The following is a 27232-nucleotide window of genomic DNA, read 5'->3' as shown; positions in this document are numbered from 1 at the left end:
GAGTACTTTCTTGTCTTCTAATATTCTTCTTATACTCTACTTTTTCTCTCAATTTTTGTTCAAGTCATATTCTTCACCAATTTTTAATCGATTCTTATTAATCATATTATTGGTCAATCCGATCGATTCTTACTCCCAACTCTTCCCTTTTATTTTTCTCTTCTCTGTGCTTAGTAATATTAGAGGTTTGAAATCAATTGAACTCTCATGTAGGAGTAATACATTTAATACCCTAATGAATACTCATCAAGCAACTAAGAATTAATAATACTGAATACTCATCAAAATCGGTGACCTGACATCCTGCCCCATTGACATCGACCTTTTTATCAAAATCAGTGACTTGACATCCCGCCCCATTGACATTGACCTTTTTACCGATCCTTTTTACCCTAATGAATATTCATCAAAATCGGTGACCTGACATCCCGCCCCATTGACATTGACCTTTTTACCGATCCTTTTTACCCTAATGAATATTCATCAAAATCGGTGACCTGACATCCCGCCCCATTGACATCGGCCTTTTTACCGATCCTTTTTACCCTAATGAATATTCATTGGCCCTAATGAATATTCATCTAAAATCGGTAACCTAACACGTCAGGTCAACTGGCAGATACTCTGTAATCATCCGCACGATAACTTTTCTGAATCCAGTTCACGCCACCCTAATGAATATTCATCTAAAATCGGTTACCTAACACGTCAGGTCAACTGGCAGATACTCTGTAATCATCCGCACGACAACTTTTCTGAATCCAGTTCACGCCATTGCTCGCAACTGGCAGATACTCTGTAACATTACATAATAATCAATAAAAACAATGTGCATATATCATCCGCACGACAACTTTTCTGAATCCAGTTCATGCCATTGCTCGCAACGGCAACAATGGCCCCTCTATCCATGTAATTGACCCAACACAGTGGTGCTAGATACTCTCATACTCCCACATATTGTTTAATTAGAGTCGAACAAAAACGTGATGAAGATGTCCTGCACGGTCCCGCTCCATTGACATCTCAGCCTTTATATACTTTGGTCAATCCCCTTCTTACCCTAATGAATACTCATCAAAATCGGTGACCTGACATCTCGCCCCATTGACATCTCGACCTTTATATTCAATCCCTTTTTACCCTAATGAGTCCTGACGTCCCGCCCCATTGACATCGGCCTTTTTACCCATCCTTTTTACCCTAATGAATATCCATCTAAAATCGGTAACCTAACACGTTAGGTCAACTGGCAGATACTCTGTAACATTACATAATAATCAATAAAAACAATGTGCATGTATCATCCGCACGAGAACTTTTCTGAATCCAGTTCACGCCATTGCTCGACGGCAACAATGGCCTCTCTATCCATGTAATTGATCAAATGAATGGACCAATAGATATTCTTGAAAAATTACATAATAATCAATAAAAACATCTTAACAATCTTAGTGTATTCTAGAACCAAATGTGCATGTATTCACGACTTTCTGAATCTCGTTCATTGCCATTAGTTGGAATGACCATCTATCATGTAATTGATCACAAAAAAAATAGTCTATAAATTCATAAATAAACAGAGATTTAAATTCAGACGATCCTCAAACAACTAATAATTTTGTTTATTCTATTTTTTAAACAATTAATATTTTTTTTTATAATTTCAAATATTTATTCGTACTTAATTTTTTAAAAATATTTTGTTTATTCTATTCTTTAAACGGTAAAAATTAAAATATTTATCTTTTAATATTAAATATTTTGTCTTTTATAATTTCAAATATTTTGTGAAATAGGTGACAGTGACTGCACAGTCCGGCCCGGTGACATCTCAACTTTTATATACTTTCGATGGTTCTCTTTTTTATCCGGATGACTATTTATCTAAAATCGAGTCTATTATTGACGTGTAATAATCAATAAAAGTAGGTTATAAACTTGCATATCTAACCAATTAAAAAAGAATCTACATACACTGAATCAAGATGCACCAAACCAAAATGCTTCTCCAATAAATATAATATACATAATTCTTTCATTTGGTCGGAGATGGTAGTGACAATAAATATAATATACATAATTCTTTCATTTGGTCGGAGATGGTAGTGAAGAAATTATATTCACCATTTTCAGGAGAATGAGAGTGAAGAAATTATATTCACCATCCACATTCCCTCTCAATTACTAATTACCGGCCATGCCCGGTTCATGATTTCTACTGTTTTTTATAATGATATTTAATTTATAAGTGTTTTTTTCTCTATCTATTTTTTTTAATTATGATATTTAATATATAAATGTTTCTCCAAGTGTTTCTCACTTTTTTTAATTTTTAATTATGATATTTAATTTGAGTGTTTCTCTTATTTCTTTTAATTTTTAATTAGATTTTTAATTTTTAATTTGATATTTAATTTAAGTGTTTTTTTAATTTTTAATTTGATATTTAATTTAAGTGTTTTTCTTATTTTTTTTAATTAGGTTCACAATTACAGTATAATATTTAATTTCTATAATTTGAAAGGACAGCAAAATCTAAAAATTTATTTATTTATTTATTATTTTACTTGAATTTATATGATTAGTTGAAGATTTAACCAATTTTATTTATTTATTTTTATTTTAATGATCAGAAAATTTAACTTATTTATTATTTTAGTTAAGTTTATATAATTTTATTTATTATTTTAATTGAGTTTATATGATTAAAAAAATATAATTATTTTTAGTTATTCAAACTAATAAATTTAACTTATTTTGCTAACTTAAATTATTTATTTATTTAACATATAATAATACTGATTGAAAGTTTATAAATTTTATTCAAAATTTTAAACCGAACAAATACTAATATCAAACTAAATAAAATAAATTTATAACAAAATAGCAACCTAATTCTGAACTCTTTATTCTACCTACAATTGAAAAAAAAGTCTATTTACAAAAAAAAATTGAAATCATACTAAAAAAATAAGCTAGTAGAAGACTTTAAACTTGTGTCGAAACTTCATTTGCTCTCGATTCATTAACTGTGCCTTGTTGCACATCCTCTACATTTACATCATCAAAAAATACTCCTGTCATTGAAAAGAAAAGACGTGTCAATATAATAATTAACATTTATTCTTTTCTAACATAAGACATAGATACTCAAACATAGTATTGATATCAACTTGGACATGCACTAACATTACAATCTAGTTATGACATGTTTTTAAAGATTAATAAAAAACAACTCATCAATATCCATAAAAAAACGAAAGTAATGCCTACTGGAGCATAGTTCAACTAATTAATGCATCTCTTGCCGTCGTTGAACTCAAAGAAAAAAAAAATAGATTAAACGGTAACGAAACACACTTAAAGAATCAACAGTATTCTCATTCGATGTTTAATGATCGGTACCGTCCCTAATGTGACATACTTTTAAAAATTACGTGTTCATGTTGTCATATTCGTGTCATATGTCTATGTGTTCTAACGTTTACCTATAAACCATATAATAGCAGCGGGGAAAAAAATGGTTGTGAGGATGAGAGTAGTCTTCCTCCAATTGTTAAGATGGTCCTACAAAATTGGGTAAACCATTGTTAAAACTTTGATTGTTAAAACATTTAACTCAAAAAGTATCAAATAGACCTAACTTCTAAAGAACAAACCTCGAGAACTCCAACAAGAGGTGAAGATGGCACATCTCCGAAAATGTGAATTGCAACGGTAGACATAGCCATGGAAAGCGGCCTTAGACTAGGCGTCACACAATGTAGACATACGAAGTTTACCGGACCCTGCGATGTAGAAATAATTAGGTAAAGAATAGATACAAAAATATTAAATATAGACAAATATTAGATGGTTTGATGGAGAGTAGACCTTAGATAGTTCCTAAACTAACTCATAGGAAATTAAGTTCTAATAAACTTTCTTAATTTGACTCTCCATTGAAATTTACAATTGGCTCGGTCTTTATATACTCCAGAAAGTCGATCCCTTTATGAATATCGGTGGTCATATCCTTACTAATGTCAAGTCAACTACGAGATACTCATAGCATAGAATATTATGTTTTTGAAGAATATACCTGTGTGGCAATCCTTACTAATGTCAAGTCAACTACGAGATACTCATAGCATAGAATATTATGTTTTTGAAGAATATACCTGTGTGGCAAACAGCAGTAACTCGCCAACGGAGAAAAAAACTAGGAAGGCGTACATGTTTTTGAAGCAAAATGCACCAAAGCAAAACGCTGCTCCAATAAACGTTGTACTAGAAAGAAGCTACAATTGAAATATAAGATTACGATGACGGTGTAAACATAATTCAAGAAATAAATTCCTTCACATAACAAATAAAATTACCTTAAAAGCATTGGAAATAGTGGTGCCAAGATAATCTAAGGCATAACCTCCTGATATTGTTCCAATAATTCCACAAACTACAGTGATCCCTCCAAAAATCATATCTGCATTTTTCTGTTAAAAAAATGTTCCAAATTGTCAAAAATTTCCTTCAATTATTCATCATTTTTAACCTTTTTCGAGTTTATATCTTAAGCATTGTTCGTCTTTAAAAAAAATTATTAAGATAAATAGTTTACCATTTGATAAATGTTGTAGCCTGCTTTGGGGCCCCAATATGAGTATGCACCGATCACAAACGTATATACCACAAAACCTGAACAAAATATAATTGAAAATACTTATATCCAAAATTGAGATATTATATGATCATGACAATATGATAAAACATACCTAAAACATTGACGACAAAAACCTTATCGACCAGAAGCGCTTTCAAATCTTTCAGAAATGGAGGTGTAGAGCTATCATAAGTTATAAAAAAAAAAAGATTAAATCATATTCTAGCAAGATACAAATGCAACGTTCTTAGAATCTAATTTGAAAATGACATTGATAAGATCTACCACGAGGTACTTACTTGGAGGAACTCTCCACTGGGTTCTCTGCTAAATCCTTATGAGATGTTCCATCTTTAGTTTTCAAATCTAATTCCATAAACAAACCAAAAAAATTATTACGACTCATAAACATGCCAACATGCACAAGAAAAGCAAGAGACGGAAGTAGAAGATAAGTACCTTTAACTAAGGAGGTAGCTGTATCGACAGGTAATGGTGCGTTAACTGTCTCCCGAGAAGGAGATCCTACATCCACAAATAGTTTAGTTAGTGGTGGCACAAAAATTGTTGTATGATATAAGTTCGATCCTTACCCTTGTATTGCAAAGGTTTGACAACAAAACCAAAAATTGCAAACGGAAACATTAATATTGCCTCGCCCCAAAATGCATAGCGCCAACCTAGACGTTCACCAACCTATCAATTAAAAGTTAAAAGTTAACTACACAGATATCTAATTAGGAGTATGATGTAAACAAGTTATCCAAATAAATAAGAACTTACAAATCCACCGTAAAGATAGCCAATTGCATAACCCGTAGGCATGCACATATACAATATTGCTATCCAACCAGTCCTCTGTAGCAAATAAGAAAATATTTTCAACTAGATAGACGATATGCTAAAACATTATTAGTATATTATTGTGATGAATATGAAATGAACCTTATGAGCGGGTGCATTATCATAAATAAATGGCGCCGCAAGACTTATAAACGATGCCTCACCAACACCGACAATCCTTTGAAGAAAAGCATTGCATTCATGAGAGTCGTAAAAATTAGAAGAAAAGGATTGAAAAGGAAAAAAAATATAAGATCTTTACTCACATACGACACACAACAATCGACCAGAAATTAAATGAAAAACCACAACCAATCACCGCCAAAGTCCAAACAGATAATCCAACACCTATGAGTCGAAATGGATTTACCCTGCAAAATTTAAATTATATGATAAGTCGAACAAATTATAGTCAAATCATAATTGACAATATGCTCAATAGTTATTTAGATTACCTCTTGGACAATGATGCAAATATTGGACAAGCTAGAAGAAGTCCAACCATAAAAGCAGAAGATAAAATTCCGTCTTCAAAATTGTTTAACTTAAATTGTCCCCTAATCATAATAATCCATAAAACATCTTTAGAAATATCAGATGACAATAAAATATTATCAAATGCACTTCAAATAAATCTTACTGAATTCCAGAACCAGATGTGCACGTGCCATCAGCACCACACGTTTTTGGGATTCCATTCACACCATTGCTTGAAATAACTCCTCTATCCATATAATTAAGTAAATGGATAACACAAAACAGAACAAGTAGTCTGCAAATTCAAAAAGAAATAAACAGAGATTTAAAGTTAAAAAAAATAGAAATGGGTTGAAGTCTAACGAGATTAATCAAAGATGACGAATGATCGAAGCTTCAAATATTGCTATCATATTAAAAAATCAAAATACGAGAAAAGTAAGGATAGTACCGCAATGGCGTGAACCAAGATCGGTTGGAACTAACGTCGGAGGAAACAGAAGTAGCCATTAGTTCAAAACACAAAACAAAAGTTTGATATCCGAAGACTATGAAGGGTTTGTGAGTTCAGAATAGCGCAAAAAGAGCTAACTGACAGTGTACGATTTGAAGATGAGAGAGCGGAGGAATTACAAGACTATGAAGGGTTTGTGAGTTCAGAATAGTGCAAAAACAGCTAACTGACAGTGTACGATTTGAAGATGAGAGAGCGGAGGAATTACAAGAATAAATAGGAGAGGTATGATTTGATTTCGGCCCGTTCTAAATCTTTGATTCATATTTTATCTCTTGTAATTTTAAATTTAATATTTTAAATCTTTCATTCATATTTTATATTTCATAATTTTGATTATGTAATTTTAACCGTTTAGATTTTGATTTCGACCCATTTTAAATCTTTACTTTATTTTATTTTTTGTAATTTTGTAATCAGAATATTTATAAATTTTTTATTTATATTTTATGTTTTGTAATTTTAAATTAGTTGTAAATTTTTTATTCATATTTTATTTATGTTTAGATTTTGATTTTAATTTTTCTAATTTTGAAACTTTATATTCTAATTTTATCTTTTCTAATTATAGGTGAGCTTTTAAATTTTTTATTCATATTTTATTTTTTCTAATTTTAAAATTTGTTTATTTTTTATTTTTAATTTGATTGAAAAATATTAAAAATATATATATGGTAAATTTAAATATATTTACGAACCAGTTAAAAACGGAAGTATTAATTTAGTTGTTAGAAGTCAAAGGTTAGAAATTATATCTTTCATACCAATTGAAGCTAAATTTCTTTTGAAAGGTCAAAAATGAAAATCAGTAAAAAAGAATTTTCGAGTAGCTTGTGCTTGATTTTAACAATCAAATTGGTCTCTTTTTCTTTCGTGTGAGATAGGGGTATACATTCGAACCCGACAATCTGAACCGACCTAACTAAGAGGTTGGGTTGGGTTAGTATTTCAAATTGGATTAGGTTAATTTTCTTAAACATAAAAGATTTGGGTGGTTTTAAATAATGATAAATTTTGTTCATGCATTTTTTTAATTACAAATTTAATCCTTTTTAATTTTTCTAAACCTCATTTATTTCCCACAAAATTTAAAAATTAGGTTCCATTAAATATTACATCTAATAATATTTTTAAATTATTGTATTGTACGAATTTATTGATAAAAAAAATTAAATTAAAAAATTAGAATTTCTTTAGATATAAAATTTAATTGAATATAAAGTAATTAATTCTTTTAAAATTTAATTTTCTTAAGGATTTATCACACTCAAAAATTAAATAAATAAAATATAAAAAAAAAAGAAAATTAGGAAGTTGTTTATTTATTTATTTATTCTTGTTTTTTTATTCGATTTTTTTTTCAAGACTTTTTATTCTGTATTATTTTTATTTATGCTTATTTATTTAATTATTATTTTATTTGGGCTTATATGATTAATCGAAAAAAAATAGGCTAATTTATAAAACGAGCAATCAATTTAATTTAAAATATATTTTGCTCAATCAATTTAATTTAAAATAGATTTGGCTCACTTAAATTATTAATTTATTCATCATATAATAATAATGGTTCTAATAATTGAAATTTATGAATTTTATTGAAAATTTTAAATTTAAGAAATATCAATATCAATAAAATAAATTTATAATGAAATATTATTTTTATATTCTATTAAATAGGTATTTAATTTAAAATATATTTTGCTCAATCAATTTAATTTAAAATAGATTTGGCTCACTTAAATTATTAATTTATTCATCATATAATAATAATGGTTCTAATAATTGAAATTTATGAATTTTATTGAAAATTTTAAATTTAAGAAATATCAATATCAATAAAATAAATTTATAATGAAATATTATTTTTATATTCTATTAAATAGGTATCATAAAAAATTAGTATATAAATGAATTAAATTATAAATAGGTTTTATTAGAAGGGTGCAAAATTGTTTATTTACGACCCATTATATTGAAAATGAACTAGTGAAAGATTCTTCACTTTTGCGAACCTCGGTTTGTTTGTGATAATTTCTTTGTTTTCAAATGAAGGTTTTGCACTCGATCCTTTGTTGCAGATCCTCTTCCTCTACATCGTCAAAAAAATACTCTTGAAAAAAAACGTGTCATAATAATTATTGACCTTTCTTCTCTTTTAATTAAGGATAGATACTCAAACATAATATCGATTTCAACATGGATTTGCATGAGCAAGCATTCGATCTAGTTATGACATGTTTTTAAAAATGAAAAGAAAACAACACATCGATATGCATAAAAAGCGAAGCTAATGCCCACCGGAGCATAGGTCAAGTAATTAATTTAATGCAAAGAATGAACAGTATTCTCATTCGATGTTTATCCTTAGATACCGTCTCTAACATGTTGTGGCCTACTTTTTAGAAATTATGTGTTCGTGTTGTCATATGTCCATGTGATAAGCGCCTACAATGCTGATTTTTGCAAAGCTAGAGGTCGTTCTAGAATCCTTACAAAACGCTCACAGAGAAAGCTAACTTAACGGATTGATTCCAACCAAGAGCTGGTTAGAAGATGAATGACTCTTAGATCGAACTTGGAATCTATGATGGTCACTCTTAGATACCAAGACAATTCACTCCAGAATTAGCTTGATCAAAACTAATTTAATGAATCTGTTTAAACATCAAACCTAAAGCAAGGTATGAAAAAGAATAACACCAAAAGGTTATCAAGAAAACACAAAGGTTTTTTCTGTACTCAAGAAATCCCCGAAACATGAATATTACATGCCTTTAAATAGGCCAAGAAGATAACCCTAACAAAAGAAAGTTCAGCCACCAACCATTAATAGTCCTCTTGAATCTTCTTAACCTTGCTTCTTGTAATCGGTCCTTCGGGTACATGCACGTGATCAGTTGTTGGATTCATATCACCATATGTCCTAACGTTTACCTATTAACCATATGATAGCAGCGAGTAAAAATGAGAGAAGTGTTCTTGGTTAAGACGGTCCTACAAAATCATTAATATGAGTTATAAAACATTGTTAAAACTTTTAACTAAAAACATATAGAATAGACTTAACCTCTAAAAACTAACCTCGACAACTCCAACAAGAGGCGAAGATGGCACATCTCCAAAAATTTGAATTGCAATTGTGGACATAGACATAGAAAGTGGCCTTAGACCAGGCGTCACGCAATGTAAACACACGAAGTTTACCGGGAGATGTGAATTGCAACTGTGGACATAGTGATAGAAAGCGGTCTTAGACTAGGCATCACGCAATGTAGGCACACGAAGTTTTGTCGGGAGATGTGAATTGCAACTGTGAACATAGCTATAGAAAGCGGCCTTAGACTAGTCATCATGCAATGTAGGCACACGAAGTTTATCGGACCCTGCAACAAGAGAAGTAATTAGCTAAAGAATCGATACAAAAATATTAAATATAGACTAACATATTAGCTTAGGCTTTTGGGTTTGGTCAATCCATAGACTATGCATACAAAATTACATGACATTCTAACTTTCTTAATTTGACTCCCTAGTGAAGTTTATAATTGGCTCGGTCTTTATACTCCGAAAGGTCGATCTCCTTTTTATCCTTAGATGAATATCGATCACTATGTCTCTACTAATGTCATGTCAGATAGAAGTAGGCTATAACTTCATATAAAAGAATGGTATACGTGTGTGTCAAACAGTAGCAGCTCGCCAAATGAGAAAAAAACTAGGAAGTCGTACATGTTTTTGAAGCAAAATGCACCAAATCAAAATGCTGCTCCAATAAATATTATACCAAAAACGAGCTCCAATTCAAATGTAAGAAATAATTACATTATTCAAATATATCAAACTTGGTCCGAATAATAAATAAAATTACCTTGAAAGCAAATAGTGGTGCCTACGTAATACAATTGTTACAATAATTCCACGCGTTAATCCTCCAAAAATCATATCAGCACATTTATGTAAAAAAAAAATGTTCTAAAATGTCAAAAATTACTCCATAAATAATTTAAATAAAAGTTAAAAATTTTAATTTTTTTTAGAAAGATTAAAAAGCCAAAAACCATAGTGATAAAGACGTCCACGGTTGTGCCCCATTAACATCTCAGTCTTTATATACTTTAGCTCAATCCCCTTCTTACGCTAATAAATACTCATCTAAAATCGGTGACCTGACGTCCTGCCTCATTGACAGCTCGGCCTTTATATACCTTCGGTCAATTCCCTTCTTACCCTAATGAATACTTATCTAAAATCGAATGTATACTCATCTAACATCGGTGGCATAACACGTCAGGTCAGCTAGCAGATACTCTTGTAACATTACATAATAATCAATAAAAATAATCTTACTTTATTCCGGAACCAAATGTGCATGTATCATTAACACGACAACTTTTCTGAATCCAGTTCACGCTCGCAATGGCAGCAATAACCCCTCTATCCATGTAATTGATCCAACATAGTGGCGTTAGATACTCTCGTAACATTAGATAATAACCAATAAAAACAATCTTATTGTATTCCAGAATCAAATGTGCATCTATTATCACCGCAAGTTTTCTAAATCTCGTTCACGCTATTACTCACAGTGTTCTAATATAATAATTGATTAGATGAATGACCCAAAACAATTGAATGTTTTTTTTATTAATTTTTAATTATGATATTTAATTTACTTTCTCCTCATTTTTTTTTAATTATATTCAAATTATGATATTTAATTTACCAGTTTCTCCTATTTTTTATATTTAATTTCTCCATATAAAATCTAACCTTGATTTGGATTAGGCTATTAAAGATTTATTTATTTATTTATTTATTTTATTATTTTACTATTTATATGATTGGTAGAAATTATATAATTTTATTTATTATTTTAATTGGATTTATATATAATTCGAAAAAAAATTAAACTATTATAAATTTCGTTATTCAAACCAATAAATTTAATTTAAAATAGATTTTGTTAACTTAAATTATTTATTTATTTAACATATATAATAGTTATTATAAAGTATAAAAATTTTATTGAACATTTTAAACGAATGAAATACAAATATCAAACTAAATAAAATAAATTTATAACAAAATAGTCAATTTAATCCCGAAAAACTAACAATAAATAAATAAAATAAAATAAAATCTAATGCTCTTCAACTCTTTATTCTCTTTATAATTGAAAAAATAAATATTTACAACAAAATATTGAATGATACTGAAATAAGAACTAGTAGAAGATCCTAAACTATTACTGAGATAATTTTTTTTTGTTTGTAAGGAAGGTCTTGCTTTCGATCCATTAATTGTGCCTTGTTGCACATCCTACTTATTTACATCATCAAAAAACACTCCTGTAATTGAAAAGAAAAATGTGTCAATATAATAATCAACATTTATTCTTTTATTTTTTCTAATAAAGGACCGATACTCAAACATAGTATCAATATTAACATGAACATGCATGAACATTACAATCTAGTTATGACATGTTTTCAAAGATAAAAGAAAAATAACTCATCGATATTCATAAAAAAAAATGAAAATACTGCACACTGGACTATAGGTTAACTAATTAATGCATCTCTTGCCCCATATGTCGTTGAACTCAAAGAAAAAACTAGATTAAACGGTAACGAAATATCCACTTAAAGAATCAACATTATTCTCATTCGATGTTTAATGATCGATACCGTCCCTAATGTGGCCTACTTTTAGAAATTACGTGTTCATGTTGTCATATTAGTGCCATATGTCTACGTGTTCTAACGTTTACCTATAAACCATATAATAGCAGCTAGGAAAAAAATGGTTGTGAGGATGAGAGTAGTCTTCCTCCAATTGTTAAGATGGTCCTACAAAATTGAGTAAACCATTGTTAAAACTTTGATTGTTAAAACGTTTAACTCAAAACGTATCAAATAGACCTAACTTCTAAAGAACAAACCTCGAGAACTCCAACAAGAGGTGAAGATGGCACATCTCCAAAAATGTGAATTGTAACGGTAGACATAGCCATAGAAAGCGGCCTTAGACTAGGCGTCACACAATGTAGGCATACGAAGTTTACCGGACCCTGCGATGTAAAAGTAATTAGCTAAAGAATCAATACAAAAATATTAAATATAGACTAACATATGAGTGAGTTTGATGGAGAGTGGACCTTAGAGAGTTCTTAAACTAACCCATACGAAATTACGTTGTAATAAACTTTCTTAATTTTAACTCTACATTCAAGTTTACAACTGGCTCAGTCTTTATATACTACAGAAAGTCATCCCCTTATGAATATAGATGGTCATATCCTTACATTGCAGATAGTCATAAAAAGTTAAAAGGAAATGATTGAAAATAAGAAAAAATATAAGATGTTTACTTACCTGCGACACACAACAATCGACCAAAAATTAAAAGAAAAACCACAGCCAATTACTGACAAAGTCCAAACAGATAATCCAACACATATGTCAAAATCGATTTACCCTTCAAAATTTAAATTATATTATAAGTCAAACAAATTATACTTGAATCATAGTCGACAATATGCTCAACAGTTATTTAGATTACCTCTTCGACAATGATACAAATATTGGACAAGCTAGAAGAAGTCCAACCATAAACGCCGAAGATAAAATCCAGTCCTCAAAATTGTTTAACTTAAATTGTCCCATCATAATAATCCATAAAAACATCCTTAGAAACCTCTACAAGTGACAATAAAATATTACTTAGATGCACTTCAAATAAATTTTACTGGATCCCGGAACCAGACGTGCACGTTCCATCAGCACCACATTGGATTCCATTTACACCATTGCTTGAAATAGCTCCTCTATCCATATAATTAATTAAATGGATGATACAAGAAAGAACGAGCCCAAATTCAGAAATAAACAAAGATTTAAAGTTTAAAAAAATATAAATGAGTTGAATTCTAACGAGATTAATCAAACATAGATGGTGAATGATTGAACCTTCAAATACTGCTATCATATTTAAAAATCAAAATATGAGAAAAGTAAAAATAGTACCGCAATGGCGTGAACCAAGATCGGTTGGAACTAACTTCGTAAGCAACATAACTAGCCATTAGTTCAAAACACCAAACAAAAAAAGTTTGATATTCGAAAACTATGAAAGGTTCGTGAATTCAAAATAGTGTAGAAAGAACTCACGACAGTACAAGAATAAATAAGAGAAAGTAGGATTGATTCCGGCCGGTTCTAAATCTATGATTCATATTTTATCTTTTGTAATTTTAAATTTAGTATTTAAATTCATATTTTATTTTTCATATTTTTATTATGTTCAGTAATTTTAACCCATTTTTATTTAACTCCATCTTAAATCTTTCTTTCATATTTTTTTTTTTTAATTTTCTAATCAGAATATTATAAATTTTTTATTTATATTTTATGTTTTGTAATTTTAATTGAGTTGTAAATTTTTTTATTCATATTTTATTTTTTCTAATTTTTTATTAAAATTTTAGACTGAATTTTCAATATTTGATTCTTATTTTATCTTTTCTAATTTTAAAATACTTGATTTATATTTTATCTTTTTTTAATTTTAAATGAGTTTCTACATTTTTTTTATTCATGTTTTATTTATGTTTAAATTTTGATTTTAACTGTTTTTTAATTTTTTTTTATTCATATTTTTTTTTTCTAATTTTTTATTCAAATTTTAGACTAAATTTTCAATATTTAATTCTTATTTTATAATTTCTAATTTTCAAACTTGATAATTTAGACTGAGTTTGATTTTTTTTTTTTTTTTTTTAATTTTAAATGAGTTCCTAAATTTTTTTTTTTTCATATTTTATTTAGATTTAATTTTGATTTTGAGTGTTTTTTAATTTTTTTTATTTATATTTTATTTTTTCTAATTTTTTATTAGACTAAATTTTTAATATTTTATTCTTATTTTATCTTTTTTAATTTTGAAACCTTCTAATCTTGAAACTTATATTTTGATTTAGATTGAGTTTTGATTTATATTTTATCTTTTCTAGGCTTTACTCTTTTATTCGTATTTTATTTTTTTAATTTTAAAAATTGTTTTTTTTTTAATTTTAAAAATTATTTTTTTTAATTGAGATGAAAATACAATTAAAAAAAATACAGTAAATTTAAATATATTTACCGAAAAAAAATTAACTTATAGCATGTAGTAAATAAAGTATTAATTGAGTGGTTAGAAGTAAAAAGTTGAAATTGTAGTTTAATGCAACGCTAAATTTCTTGAACGTCTTTTGTGATTCTCAAATAGTTGTACTTGATTTTAGCAATCAAATTGATCTTTTGCCAGACACCGGGTATATGTTGAACCCGAAAACCTGAACCGACCTAACTAAAATTATATGGGATTGTTGCTAAAATTATATGGGATTGTTGGATTGAGTTAGTATTTTTAGTTGGATTGAGTTAATTTTTTTAAACCAAAAAAATAAAATAAAATTGTAATGTTATCTATTTCAATCAAAAATGCCCTTTTGAATTAATCGTAGTTATAAAATAATTTAAATTTAAGTTAAAACGTTCATACTTATATAATTTCTACTATTATATTAAGCTAAAAAATAATTTGGATGTAAACAAATAATTTAAGTTCATGCATTTTTTAAATTACAAATTTAATCATTTTCAATTTTTCTAAGTTTATTTCATACCAAATTTAGAAATGAGGTTTACATCAATAATATTTTTAAATTAATTGTATTTTTTTAATTGCACGAATTTATTAGATAAAAAAAATTAAAAAATTAAAGTTTTATTAAATATAAAATTTAATTTTATATTGAATAAAACATTAATTTTTTAAAATTTTAATTTTGTTTAAGATTAATCAACCACACTTAAAAACTTATTAAATACTTTTTCATTAAATTACAAAACTCTTAATTTTCAAAACTTATTAAATACTTTACTTTTTCATTAAATTACAAAACTCTTGAATTAATATTTCTTTATTTAATTACAAAACTCTTAATTTTCAAAATTACAAATTTGAATTTACAAAACTCTTAATTTTTAAAATTACAAATTTGAATTCTTAATTATTAGTCTCCTATCTTCCGAAATTATAAATTTAATCCAAAAATTATAAATTTGGGTTCTCTTAATTTTTAATTTAATTTTCAAAATTACATATCTCATTTCTCTTAATTTTTAATTTTCAAAATTACATATTTCTAATTTTGTATTTTATGAAACTCAAACCAAATCTAAAAATGCTATTTTTCTTAAACATTTATTCTAAAAAAACATCTTCGAAGCATTTAACACCAACGACCAAATAAAATAACCAAATAGCTATAAAAAAACGAAGCATATTCAGCTATGGTATTCAGATGTTGAAAACAAAAAAAAAAAAAAAACAAAACAAAACTTTTGGAGGATAAAATGAATGTTTCAACATGATTCGGTTTTCTAAACCATCTGTCATCAGAGTGTCTGGCGGTTGTTGTCTGTATCAAGTTCACAGTATAGGACTCCCTTTCCGTCTAGATCTTCATCTTGATTCATTTGATCCACCTCTTTTCCGTTTAAGATCCGAGTATTATCTTCCCGGTTCAGCCTCGACAGTTCGTTCTCTGGAGACTCGATTGAGTCCTTGACGCGTATCTAATCAACCGAATCAGTAGCATTGTCTTTTTTTAGTGATTACAGACAAAGATTAAGCCTTGGAATTATGGCTGTTATTATCTCTTTCGGCATTTAATCGAACATGTCCCAAAGGATTCTATCATTGTGCTCACTAAGTTGTTGGAAAATGAAGCCATAACTCAAATATATTATCTACCAAGTTCGAAAAAAGAAACAGCGGGAAAGTTGAAATTATCTGATGAGAGATCTACTACAACAGTCTAAGCCCACTGGTAATAAATATTGTCCATTTTGGCCCATTATGGATCGCTGTCAGCCTCACCGTTTTAGAATGCGAGATTTCCACACCTTTATAAGGAGTGCTTCATTCCCCTCTCAAACCGATGTGGGATCTCACAATCCTCCCCCCTTAGGGATCCAGTGTTCTCATTGGCACATCGCCCAGTGTCTGGCTCTAATACCATTTGTAAGAGTCCAAGCCCACCGCTAACAGATATTGTCTGTTTTGACCCGTTACGTATCACCATCAGCCTCACAGCCTCACAGTTTTAAAACGTGTCTGTTAGGGAGAGGTTTCCACATCCTTACAAGGGATGCTTCGTTCCCCTCTCCAACCGATGTGGAATCTCACAATCTACCCCCCTAGGGGAGCTAGCTCCTTACTGACACACAACCCGGTGTCTCGCTTTAATACCATTTGTAACAATCCAAGCCTACCGCTAACAGATATTATCCACTTTGACCTATTACGTATCGCCGTCAGCCTCACGATTTTAAGACAAGTCTGTTAGGGAGAGGTTTCCACACACCCTTGTAAGGGGTGCTTCGTTCCCCTCTCCAACCGATGCGAGATCTCACAATCCACCCCCTTGTGAGTCCAACGTCCTTGCTAGCACACCACCCCGTGTCTAGTTCTAATACCATTTGTAACTACCCAAGCCCATCACTAGCAAATATTGTCCGCTTTGGCCCATAACGTATCGCAGTCAGCCTCAGGATTTTAAAACGAGTCTGTTAGGGAGAGGTTTCCACGCACCCTTGTAAGGGGTGCTACGTTCCCCTCTCAACCGATGCGAGATCTCACAATCCACCCCTTTTGTGGGTCCAACGTCCTCGCTAGCACACCACCCCGTGTCTAGTTCTAATACCATTTGTAACTGCCCAAGCCCATCACTAGCAAATATTGTCCGCTTTGACTCATAACGTAAAGCTGTCAGCCTCACGATTTTAAAACGAGTCTGTTAGGGAGAGGTTTCCACACCCTTATAAAGGGTGCTTCGTTCTCCTCTCCAACCGATGTGAGATCTCACTATTAAAAACATGTTGACCATCGACCATTCACTATTGTAGGGCTATCTAAGCTTACCCAAATAGGATGCAAAAACTAGCTAGTGTTCCTAGTCAAAACTCCATCAATTGTCAACTCTAATCTTTACTTTTAATCGATGCAACTTATACGAAAATCCATCGGGGCATCGAGCACGTTTTTTCCTTTCCTTTCCTTTTTCTTGTTAACCAAAAACATGACTTTCATTTCATTCAAATATACAAACCTGCAGCGGTTTCATAATCTCCAACTCTTGCTCATTGGATTTGTCAAGTGCATCTTGAGCTTGTATTTCCATGGAGTTTAGAACCATCCGACTGAGAAAAGACACTTGATCGGACATGACGCCGAGCCCTTTCAAAAGCTTCGACCCGAGTTGTAAACTAGTCTGCACAAACAAATTGCAGAATTATATGTTGAAGGTATCCAGAAGTGTCTACAAGAACAATAACTAAGCTTCATGTCCTGATCACTCGACACCGATACCTCAGCGTCTTCCAAAATAGCATCCGTCGCACCTGCATTCTTTAAGTCTAATAGATGCACCACGTCTTTTGCTCGGGCGTAAATTGGGATCTGTGGTCATAGAAGCTTTGTTATGTTCAAAATCAGACCGAAAATAAAGAGAGTGTGTGTTCGTACAGCTGGGAAAGCAAGCCGAAGCTTTTGAACAGCCTCGATTGTCGCCTTCTTCTCTGTGAACATAACCATGACAGCTTTTGGAGAAGAGATTCCAGCTGATTGCAAAACTGCTGGTCGTGATCCGTCTCCATAGAGAACAGGAAAACCGAGCTTTCTAGACGTCTGAGGATGAAAAAAAACCATAGAAGTGTAAAAGAAGGAGCTATTTCATGAGAGAACACAATGCCATTGCACATATGGGAAGTACAAGAATTTAAATCACTAGACCATTGTGAAAAAATGAAAATCTAACCGACTGACCTTCACGACGGAAAGATCAATGTCGAATGCGACATATGGCCATCCGGGAGTATTGCGATCTGCCCCAGATACCAAAGGTGTAGATAAGAAATTAGCCAGGACCTACGTAAAAAAGACGAGATTCAAAAGAAGAAAAAACTTTTGGTTTGTATCCTTGCTAGATAATGATTCTTAATATAAAACAAGAAAACATAAATACAGGCGGATACATACCTGACCCATTTGGCCGAATCCAACAATGACGACGGGTTCGGTAGCGTCAAAATTCACCGTATCTGCAGCTTTCTGTGAAAATTTCACATTACAAAATATGCCGAGAAATTATTTATGTAACAGTTGTAACGGCCCAAACTCATCGCTAGCAGATATTGTCCTCTTTGAGATTTTTCTTTTAGGCTTTCCCTCAAGGTTTTTAAAACGCGTCTGCTAGGGAGAGGTTTCCACACCTTTATAAGGGATGTTTCGTTCTCCTCCTCAACCGATGTGGGATCTCACAATCCACCCCCTTTCGGAGCCTAGCGTCCTCGCTGGCACTCGTTTCCTTCTCCAATCGATGTGGGACCCCCAATCCTAGCACACCGCCTTTGGGGCCCAGCGTCCTTCCTAGCACACCACCTCGTATCACCCCCCCCTTCGAGGCTTAGCCTTCTCGCAGGCACATCGCCTGGTGTCTAGCTCTAATACCATTTATAACAGCTCAAGTCCACCGCTAGCAAATTTTGTCATCTTTGGGTTTTCCCTTTTGGGGTTCCCCTCAAGGTTTTTAAAACGTGTCTACTAGGGAGAGGTTTTTACAATTTACTTCAAAGTATCTTTCCTGTCTTCGTAGTTGGAATCTCGTGTCCTTACCAAGTAAAGATACGAATATCTTCATAATACAATTTTATTGCTAGTAACAAATGCAAACTTAATTCAGGTCCAATCAAATGCAAATCAAACACCAAGTATCGAAAGGAAGCCTTAAAGTTAGAACATACATCCTCTGTCTTGTAGTTTTCACTGATGAATTCAGATGCTTTTCGTCCAGCTTCATTAAGCAAGGGAGTTAAAGCCATTGACAAGACAACAATAATGATGAGCAGCTTGTTTAACTCGAGTGGTAGCACTCCAAGCCTGCTACCATGAAGAGCAAATAATAAGCAAACATGAAGCAAGGATTCATGGTGGAGAATAAACAGGCACCATCTAGGTTAAGACTTGCCTGTTTGCCAGAGAAAACACTACAAATCCGAACTCGCCTCCTTGAGATAGAAGAAAGCCTATTCTTACGCTTTCTTGAGTACTGAGGCCGACACGGGGACCTATTGCTGTTATTATAAGGGTCTTGATTGCTATTAAACCTGCCAAAAGTGCAAGAACATTTGGCCATTCTCGGAACAGGAGCTGCATAGAAATGAAATCGCTCATTAAACAAGATGCAGAGGAATCCTGAAGTCGTCATAGTACGTCTTATACAGGATGTCGGAACGGGGACCTATTGATGTTATGATTGAAGCAGGCTTGAAGTCGTCAAGTCGTCATAACATGCATAACTACATGAACCAATAAAGTAATCTTAAACCCATACATGGCAAACAGAAGATGTTGCACCTGGATATCGATCGAGGTCCCTGTGGTAACGAAGAATAGCCCAAGGAGCAAGCCCCGGAATGGCCGAATATCTGCTTCAATCTGTGTCCGGAAGTTCGTTTCTGCTAATATTGCCCCAGCCAAAAATGCTCCCAGCTGTACTGTACATCAAGTCTAATTAAGAGTTTATAAATATGAAAAAGCTATTCACATTAGCTGTTCCCAAGCATGAAAAATGAGACAAACCGTATCACTAAAGCCCAATTTCTGAGTGATTAGCGAAGTGCCAGCAACAGTCAGCAGGCAAAGGGCCACAAAAGCCTCTGAGCTTCTTGCTTCCGCGACAACCTGAATGTCGAACGCTCTTGGTTAAGATACTGTAACAAACTCGGAGCGACCCTTACTAGTACTACCAAAATAAGCACGATGCAAACCTCAAAAACTCGCCTAAGAATCAACTTTCCTCCAAGGGACAGCAGACCCAGGCCACCTAAAGCCTTCAAACTTTCTTGTGCAAGCATCGGCCAGATACTTTCCGTGCCCAAATTCTAGGACGGAGACGTAATACACAAAGTCAAACTATTTGATAAACATGATGGGGGGGAAGAGTAAAGTGTACAAAAGCAATCACAGGGAACATTTTAGATGAGCAGCAGAAAGAACATATAATTCCCGGAAAATCGCTTTAATTATAGATGTATCTCTAAACGATGTTAAGCTTTCATGTACCTGGCTCTCGAGGACGGGAAGTATGACCAGGAGAGGGACAACAGCAATATCCTGCATCAAACAGTAAGCATTGAAGAAAAGTTACAGTCATAATTCTGATAGAACTTTGAAGAAAGTATATAATATACGAAAAGAGAACGAATTTGAAACAAGTCCTGAGAAAAAATTTGAAGGGGACAAAACCTGAAGAAGAAGTATCCCTAGAGTTGCCGAGCCAAATCTTGTCGCGAGCTCTCCTTTCTCTGCAAGAAGCTATCAATGATAGGTAAGGTCAACTATCCTAAAGGCTTGCCATTAGCATATTCTAACATTGTAAAATGCAATAAACTATAAACATTGTTCTTCTGACTAAATTTAATGAAATTAGTAATAATAAGATCTAGAATCTTGTCGTTGGATTGAAGTGAAAGAGGATTTGGATGATGAGATATTAAATCAATTTATACATGATTAACGATAACTACGGCGTTATTAGATATTATCTCTAGACAATAAGCTTATTCCTATGAACATTGGATTGGTTTACGTCTTCTTTTTGCCCTATTTCCCCGTGCCAATGCTACAACTGTTCCTGTTCTGTCTCTTAATGTAACAGCTCAAGCCCAGAAATTGTCCTCTTTGGACTTTCCCTTTCGGGCTTCCCCTCAAGGTTTTTAAAACGCATCTGCTAGGGAGAGGTTTCCACACCCTTATAAAGAATGTTTCGTTCTCCTCCCCAACCGATGTGGGATCTCACAATCCACCTCCCTTGGGGTCCTACGTCCTTGCTGGTACACCGCCTTGTATCCACCCCCTTTCGGGGCTCAACCTCCTCGCTGGCACATCGCCCGGTGTCTCGCTCTGATTCCATTTGTAACAGCCCAAGCTCACTGCTAGCAGATATTGTCCTATTTGGGCTTTCCCTTCGAGCTTCCCCTCAAGGTTTTTAAAACAGGTCTACTAGGGAAAGGTTTCTACACCCTTATAAACAATGTTTCATTCTCCTCCCTAACCGATGTGGGATATTTTATTCACAGGGCTCTCTGATCCGAAAATCAAATACAGAAGGATTTAGGTTTGCAATCTTCAGGAGTTTATACTTGCCACTCCATTTGGTAGTCTTGTCCTGCATCTTTTCATGAAATTACACAAAATGGAGACCCTAATAAAACAAAAGGACTTTTGCTTCATTACAGGCTCGGTAGAATTAACACCGAGACACGACCAGACTGTACGTATGTTCTATTGTTCTCAATGTTTAAAAAAAAAGTACATAATTTATTCCTTCAAAATCATGTCTGAAATGGTGTACAGAAAATTAGACAGATGTACAAGTTTGATCATGAGAGTACTTGATTAATGTACCTGTAAAACAAAAGCTGAAGAAGATAGAGAAAGAGCTGCACCAATCACAACAGCTTCATCAATGCTTCTGATGTTAACCTACAATTCAGATAATCATATCTCAAGTTGGTGAGTAAATGCAACATTGTCATCATAACATACAAGGTAGAAATGAAGACAAGACTTCCAAGCCAAGACTGCAGTCATAACACAAAAGGGCAGATTTTATTGTTTGAAAGTTGTAAGATCCCACGTCGGTTGGAGAGAGGAACAAAGCATTCGTGGAAATCTCTTCCTAACAGACGTGTTTTAAAACTTTGAGAGGAAACCCAGAAGGGAAAGCCTAAAGAGGACAATATATGCTAGCAGTGGGTTTGGTCTGTTACAAATGGTATCAGAGTCAAACACCGGGTGGTGTGCCAGCGAGGACGCTGGGTCCCTTGTGAGATCCCACCTTGGTTGAAGAGGGAAACGAAGCTTTCCTAATAAGGGTGTGAAAATCTCTCCCTAACATATGCATTTTAAAACCTTGAGGGAAGCCCAGAAAGGAGAGCCCAAAGATGACAGTATCTGCTAGCGGTAGGTTTGGGCTGTTATAGAAGTTCTTACAAAATTGAGCAGCAAAACTACAAATGTTTATACACGTGGAGACGACTCTAGAAAAGGAAATGAAAAAATTTTAAGAGATTTTACACAAAATATAATGAGAAAAAAGAAAAAATATTTTTGTCAAAAAGATCTTTTATTCACTGATATTCCCTCCAATCTCAACTCATGAAGTCAGACAGCCAAAATAAATTGGGATTCAGAATTTCCATCAATGTAATGCATATTAAGGATATCGACCGAAACAGAGTGCTTACCAAGTCGGGTCTGGCGTGAAAAAGGAACACCAAAATTTTTGTACCAATAGCCCCATTAGGAGGAAGTTCAAATGCAGTGAAAGCGATAGTAGATAATATGACCTTCAAACGAAAAGGTAGGAGTGCGCGAGTTAATAAGTTAAAAGACTTGATACTAAAAGCGACAATCGATATATTTGAATCAAGCATCGGTTTTTTTTAGAACTATACCTGTGTCAAACCCATGCCAAAAGCAAACCGCGCAAGAGCCTTTAGACGTGCAAATGAAAGCTCCAAACCCATCTCAAACAGCTAAAAAGGAATAATGTTAGCACAATGTATAATTAAACAAACACACTCATAAGCCATGCATGCCCGTGCGCGAATACGTCACAAAATTATAACCATAATTTGGGAAGGTAAGAAGCAACGTAATATGAAGCCAGATTAGGACGGTCGAACCTCTAATACTGCACATCACCTTTCTTCCACATTCAAGAATTTATTTCATTCACTTAATCTTAATGTATGTTCATTGTCATTCAATGATAAGATGACAACGTAGCATGGTACCGACAAACTTCGTAACTGAAGCAAGAGTTGACGTGGCTTACCAGGAAAAGTATTCCCCATTCGGACAAAACTTTAACATCTACAATATTTCTAATCACGCCAAGTTGATTAAGTACAATCCCAGCGAAGAAGAAACCGAGTATCTGAAAACAGCCAACATATGGTTAGATTTTGAATCAAACATGAAGAAAAATGCACATTAATTCATATTATTTATGTAGTATAATGTAACTCCACCAAGCTTAAACATGATAATACACAGCTCATTTTGAAATGAACGTCGTATTTACAGCTCGATTTCTTGATGATTAATTGTTATATTCACACGTTCAATAAAGATAACTCGCTTTCAAAAGATCTGAATAAAATACGAAAAGTAAGCGGAGAAGAAGAAAGAGAATATCACTCTTACAGGGCTAGCCTTAATTCTCCTAAATAGAGGAACAACTACGACAGTCACAGCTAGGAATGTCAATGTATCCAATCCTAAATCATTGATGACATCTACAGCAGCTGCAACATCAAGCGCTGCACGCGTTCTTAATCTTTCCCTCCGTTTAGGCCTATGATTAAACCAACTGCATCCATTCGGTCCAACTACTTTGAACGTTACCGTAGCAGTACTGCTGTGGACTAAAGAATAACCATTCCTCCAGCAATTTATGGTGCATGATGGAACGGCGACTTTCGAGTGTGGATAATGTAAGTTGAAGGAAGAGCCACAAAGTTGATGAACAGTATGAGAGTAGGCCATGAAAGAATTCTTCTGTTTAACTGCACTATAAATCTGCATAGTAATAAACAAGTGAAACAACTGAGAAACCCAGAGGAGACTAAGTCCATATTCAACAATTCATTGTCCAAATCTCTTTACACGCTTTGAAATCAATTGAAATCAAAGATCACCAAGATGTTTCAAACAGCATGGTGGAGAGTTCTAAGATATACTCATCAGTTTCCCAGAAACTTACTAAATTGTTTTATATTTCAAATCAATCATGTCATAAGAGAAACTAAACATTGTAAATCATGAAGATATGCAATTTCCAAGCCAAGTTACATAACCAATCATGAACATATTAAGAGATGATCTTGGGAAGTTCATCAGGCATCCATATACCCAGCCCCATCAAGATGCCTGAAAAACGTGATTTCATAGGATCAATTTAAATGTCAAAACCCCATATAGAATGTTATCAAGCAAGAAATCAAAGTGTGAGATCCCACATCGGTTGGGGAGGAGAACGAAACACCCTTTATAAGGGTGTGGAAACCTCTCCCTAGCAGACGGGTTTTAAAAACCTTGAGGGAAAGTCCAAAGAGGACAATATCTCTACCGATAAGCTTGGGCTGTTACAAATGCTATCAAAGCCAGACACCAGGCGATGTGCCAGCGAGGAGGCTGAGCCCCAAACGGGGGTGGACACGAGGTGGTGTGCCCAACAAGGACGCTGAGCCTCGATGGGGTGAATTGTGAGATCCCACATCGGTTGGGGAGGAGAACGAAACACCCTTTATAAGGGTGTGGAAACCTCTCTCAAGCAGATACATCTTTAAAACTTTGAGGGAAAGCTCAAAGAGAACAATATCTGCTAGCGGTGGACTTGAGCTGTTACACAAAGGTTCACATCTCAAGCCTTTTATCGTTGAACTTCACAAAAATTACCACATTATCATCATCCCTACCAAATTCCAATCTAATGAGTTTGTGATCATTTTTTGAGAATGGTTCTTTTTAAGAAAATCAACTTTCAGAAGAACAAGTATTTTTAGAATTGTTAAAATCACTCTTGATTACATAACCAAACACTTCAAAATATTTCAAAACAGGAAAGGTTGTATCAAACCACTTTTGACACATTCAAAACTCAAACTCACAAGTCAAATAAATAGAATCATACAAAATCCAAGAACTCACATCAATACAGTAAAGATTATGAAACATCATAGCATGAAAAAATGAATAACAAAATCTAGTAAAACAAGAAGCTACCTGGGAGTGGGAGCTCTGGCAGCAACTAATCGGCTCCAACATATTGCCTAAACTCGTAATTCCAACACACCCACTTTGAGAAACATTTGCTAGTTTAAAGACAAATTAAACCCAAAATTAGAAGATTAGAACACAAATATTTAGATGAAAATCAAAACTAAAATGTGGCTCAATATCTGAGGCCAAGAAATGCCCACGATCCAAAGTGATTTGTAAGTAGCTATTGCAGAAATGCGCTTACATTGCCGGAATTTGTCATGCAGCGAGAGAAATTGGGAAGATAGAATGGGAGTGTGAGTTGAAAATTGGAATGAGCGGACACCCCATGAAGGGTAGCAATGTTTTTACGTGTCAGTTTTTGCGGCCATTGCAATTCCTGCGATCGGGCATGCAATCCAGTACTCATCCGAAAGAGGACGCTTGAAATTGAGAGAGGGAAAATCTCAGCCACCAATCTGATCACTGTGTAATCCAATTGTGGTTCAGAATGAACCCCAATATAAAATTAATAAAAATATTTTTAAATTTTATATTTTTTAAAGAATATACTTAAATTTTTAAAAAATTTAAACTTTAAAAAGTTTAATTAATAATAACATTCCATTTTTTAAAAAAGTTTTAAAATACATTTTTCGTTAATAGTATGATTAAAAAAATACAAATAAAATTTTAAAATAACGTTAAAATCCTTTACATTTATAAAAAAAGTCTTACTGTCAATAAATAGATGAAAATCAAACATATTATAGATTCTTTACAAACGTTTTTAATGTTACTTTGTAAAGTTCATGTAGATTTTCGGAACGTGCTACTACCTTCTATCAATTATTCCAGGCCTACAACAAGATCCATTGAAGCAGGGTAAATGGGCTTTGGATTTAAGAGTCCAGGGTTGAAAAAGGATTCAGTTTTCGCACCTTAGCTTTGGTTTTGTCTGTCTCAACTTCCTTCACGGGAGCCGGCGACCGAAGCCCCGGTGAACGGCGGCCTCCGTATCAGTGATAAATACCAGTGAATAGGATAGAATGAATGGAAGAACTCCGTTCACTACCTAAAAATAAATAAAAACATTTTAAAAGTTTAAGGGTGATATATATAGTTTCTATCCAAAACTAACCGTAATTATATTTTATTAATTTTTTTGAAAGTTCAAACATATTATTGAAACTTTTCAAAGTTTAAGGATATTTAGTGCAAAATTTAATGGTATTTTTATTAATTTAACAAAAAAATAACATTGTTTTAGGGCCAATAGCCAAGCATATTATTTAGATTTGGTTATTAAGGTGCAATGTCCGTGTTAACTATCAAAACTGTTTCTTGTGTGTCCGTGCCAATTTTGCACACACCTTACTAATAACCTAAGTCCTATTCCATTTAGTTATTAAAAGAAATTCGTATGCATGCTAAAAAAATTCATTGATGTTAAATTGAAACCTGTATTGATCACGATCAACCCATGGTGGTTATCGTTGAATGAAGAAACTAGAGGTCACAACTGGAATAAGAAGAAAATAGGTTGTGACGGTTTGAAAAGTACGACCGTGCACCAGACATATACTTTCTATCCAATTGGTAGTGGAGCAATCTAACGTCGATACAAATTATAAATTATACAAATAAATAGAATTATTAGGCGATTTCTATTACTCTTACCAAAATATTGTAATATATATTGTGAAGTTAATAAACTTTGGACTAAATAAATTTAATATCTTAGAACATAAATAAATTTCAACCCAATGAAATCATATTCGTGAAATTTTGACTTACCATACTTTCAAACAAAGCTAAAAAATTGAATATGCATCATACATCTCAAATGAAACATGCTATCCCTACAAACC

General features: G+C 32.7%; 2 protein-coding genes across 4 annotated transcripts; both read right to left on the bottom strand.

Annotated features, from left to right (window-relative positions):
* Positions 1-2991: 2991 nt before the first annotated feature.
* Positions 2992-6475, bottom strand: LOC111776396 (putative sphingolipid transporter spinster homolog 2). Its single transcript, XM_087118259.1, has 16 exons — positions 6417-6475; positions 6129-6260; positions 5944-6045; positions 5755-5859; positions 5591-5666; positions 5429-5503; positions 5239-5341; positions 5105-5170; positions 4945-5011; positions 4758-4828; positions 4604-4680; positions 4365-4478; positions 4164-4283; positions 3663-3791; positions 3492-3570; positions 2992-3080 (listed from the first exon to the last, which is right to left on the bottom strand). Exons 1-16 carry the CDS (start codon positions 6473-6475, stop codon positions 2992-2994), a joined length of 1464 nt encoding a protein of 487 aa, XP_086974385.1.
* Positions 6476-15704: 9229 nt separating this feature from the next.
* LOC111776515 (K(+) efflux antiporter 3, chloroplastic) lies at positions 15705-25853 on the bottom strand. 3 transcript variants are annotated; one of them, XM_023655981.2, is made up of 21 exons: positions 25627-25852; positions 25386-25474; positions 24458-24530; positions 23805-24179; positions 23434-23535; positions 23051-23131; positions 22841-22942; positions 21999-22076; positions 20838-20906; positions 20655-20705; positions 20360-20473; positions 20172-20273; positions 19947-20081; positions 19558-19739; positions 19334-19469; positions 18570-18641; positions 18357-18458; positions 18057-18218; positions 17901-17990; positions 17641-17802; positions 15705-16105 (listed from the first exon to the last, which is right to left on the bottom strand). In XM_023655981.2, the coding sequence occupies exons 4-21, from the start codon at positions 24144-24146 to the stop codon at positions 15926-15928; spliced, it is 2262 nt and encodes a 753-aa protein (XP_023511749.2). In that variant the 5' UTR covers positions 24147-24179; positions 24458-24530; positions 25386-25474; positions 25627-25852; the 3' UTR covers positions 15705-15925. The 3 variants fall into 3 exon arrangements, with proteins under 3 accessions (XP_023511749.2, XP_023511748.2, XP_086974207.1); XM_023655980.2 differs by lacking the exon at positions 24458-24530; XM_087118081.1 differs by lacking the exons at positions 18357-18458; positions 24458-24530 and having other exon boundaries at positions 25627-25853.
* Positions 25854-27232: the final 1379 nt, after the last annotated feature.

This window comes from Cucurbita pepo, chromosome 15 (assembly GCF_057944985.1).
Source record: "Cucurbita pepo subsp. pepo isolate OVF chromosome 15, ASM5794498v1, whole genome shotgun sequence".
Classification (NCBI taxonomy): Eukaryota; Viridiplantae; Streptophyta; class Magnoliopsida; order Cucurbitales; family Cucurbitaceae; genus Cucurbita; species Cucurbita pepo.
This window is presented reverse-complemented; position numbering and strand designations above follow the sequence as displayed.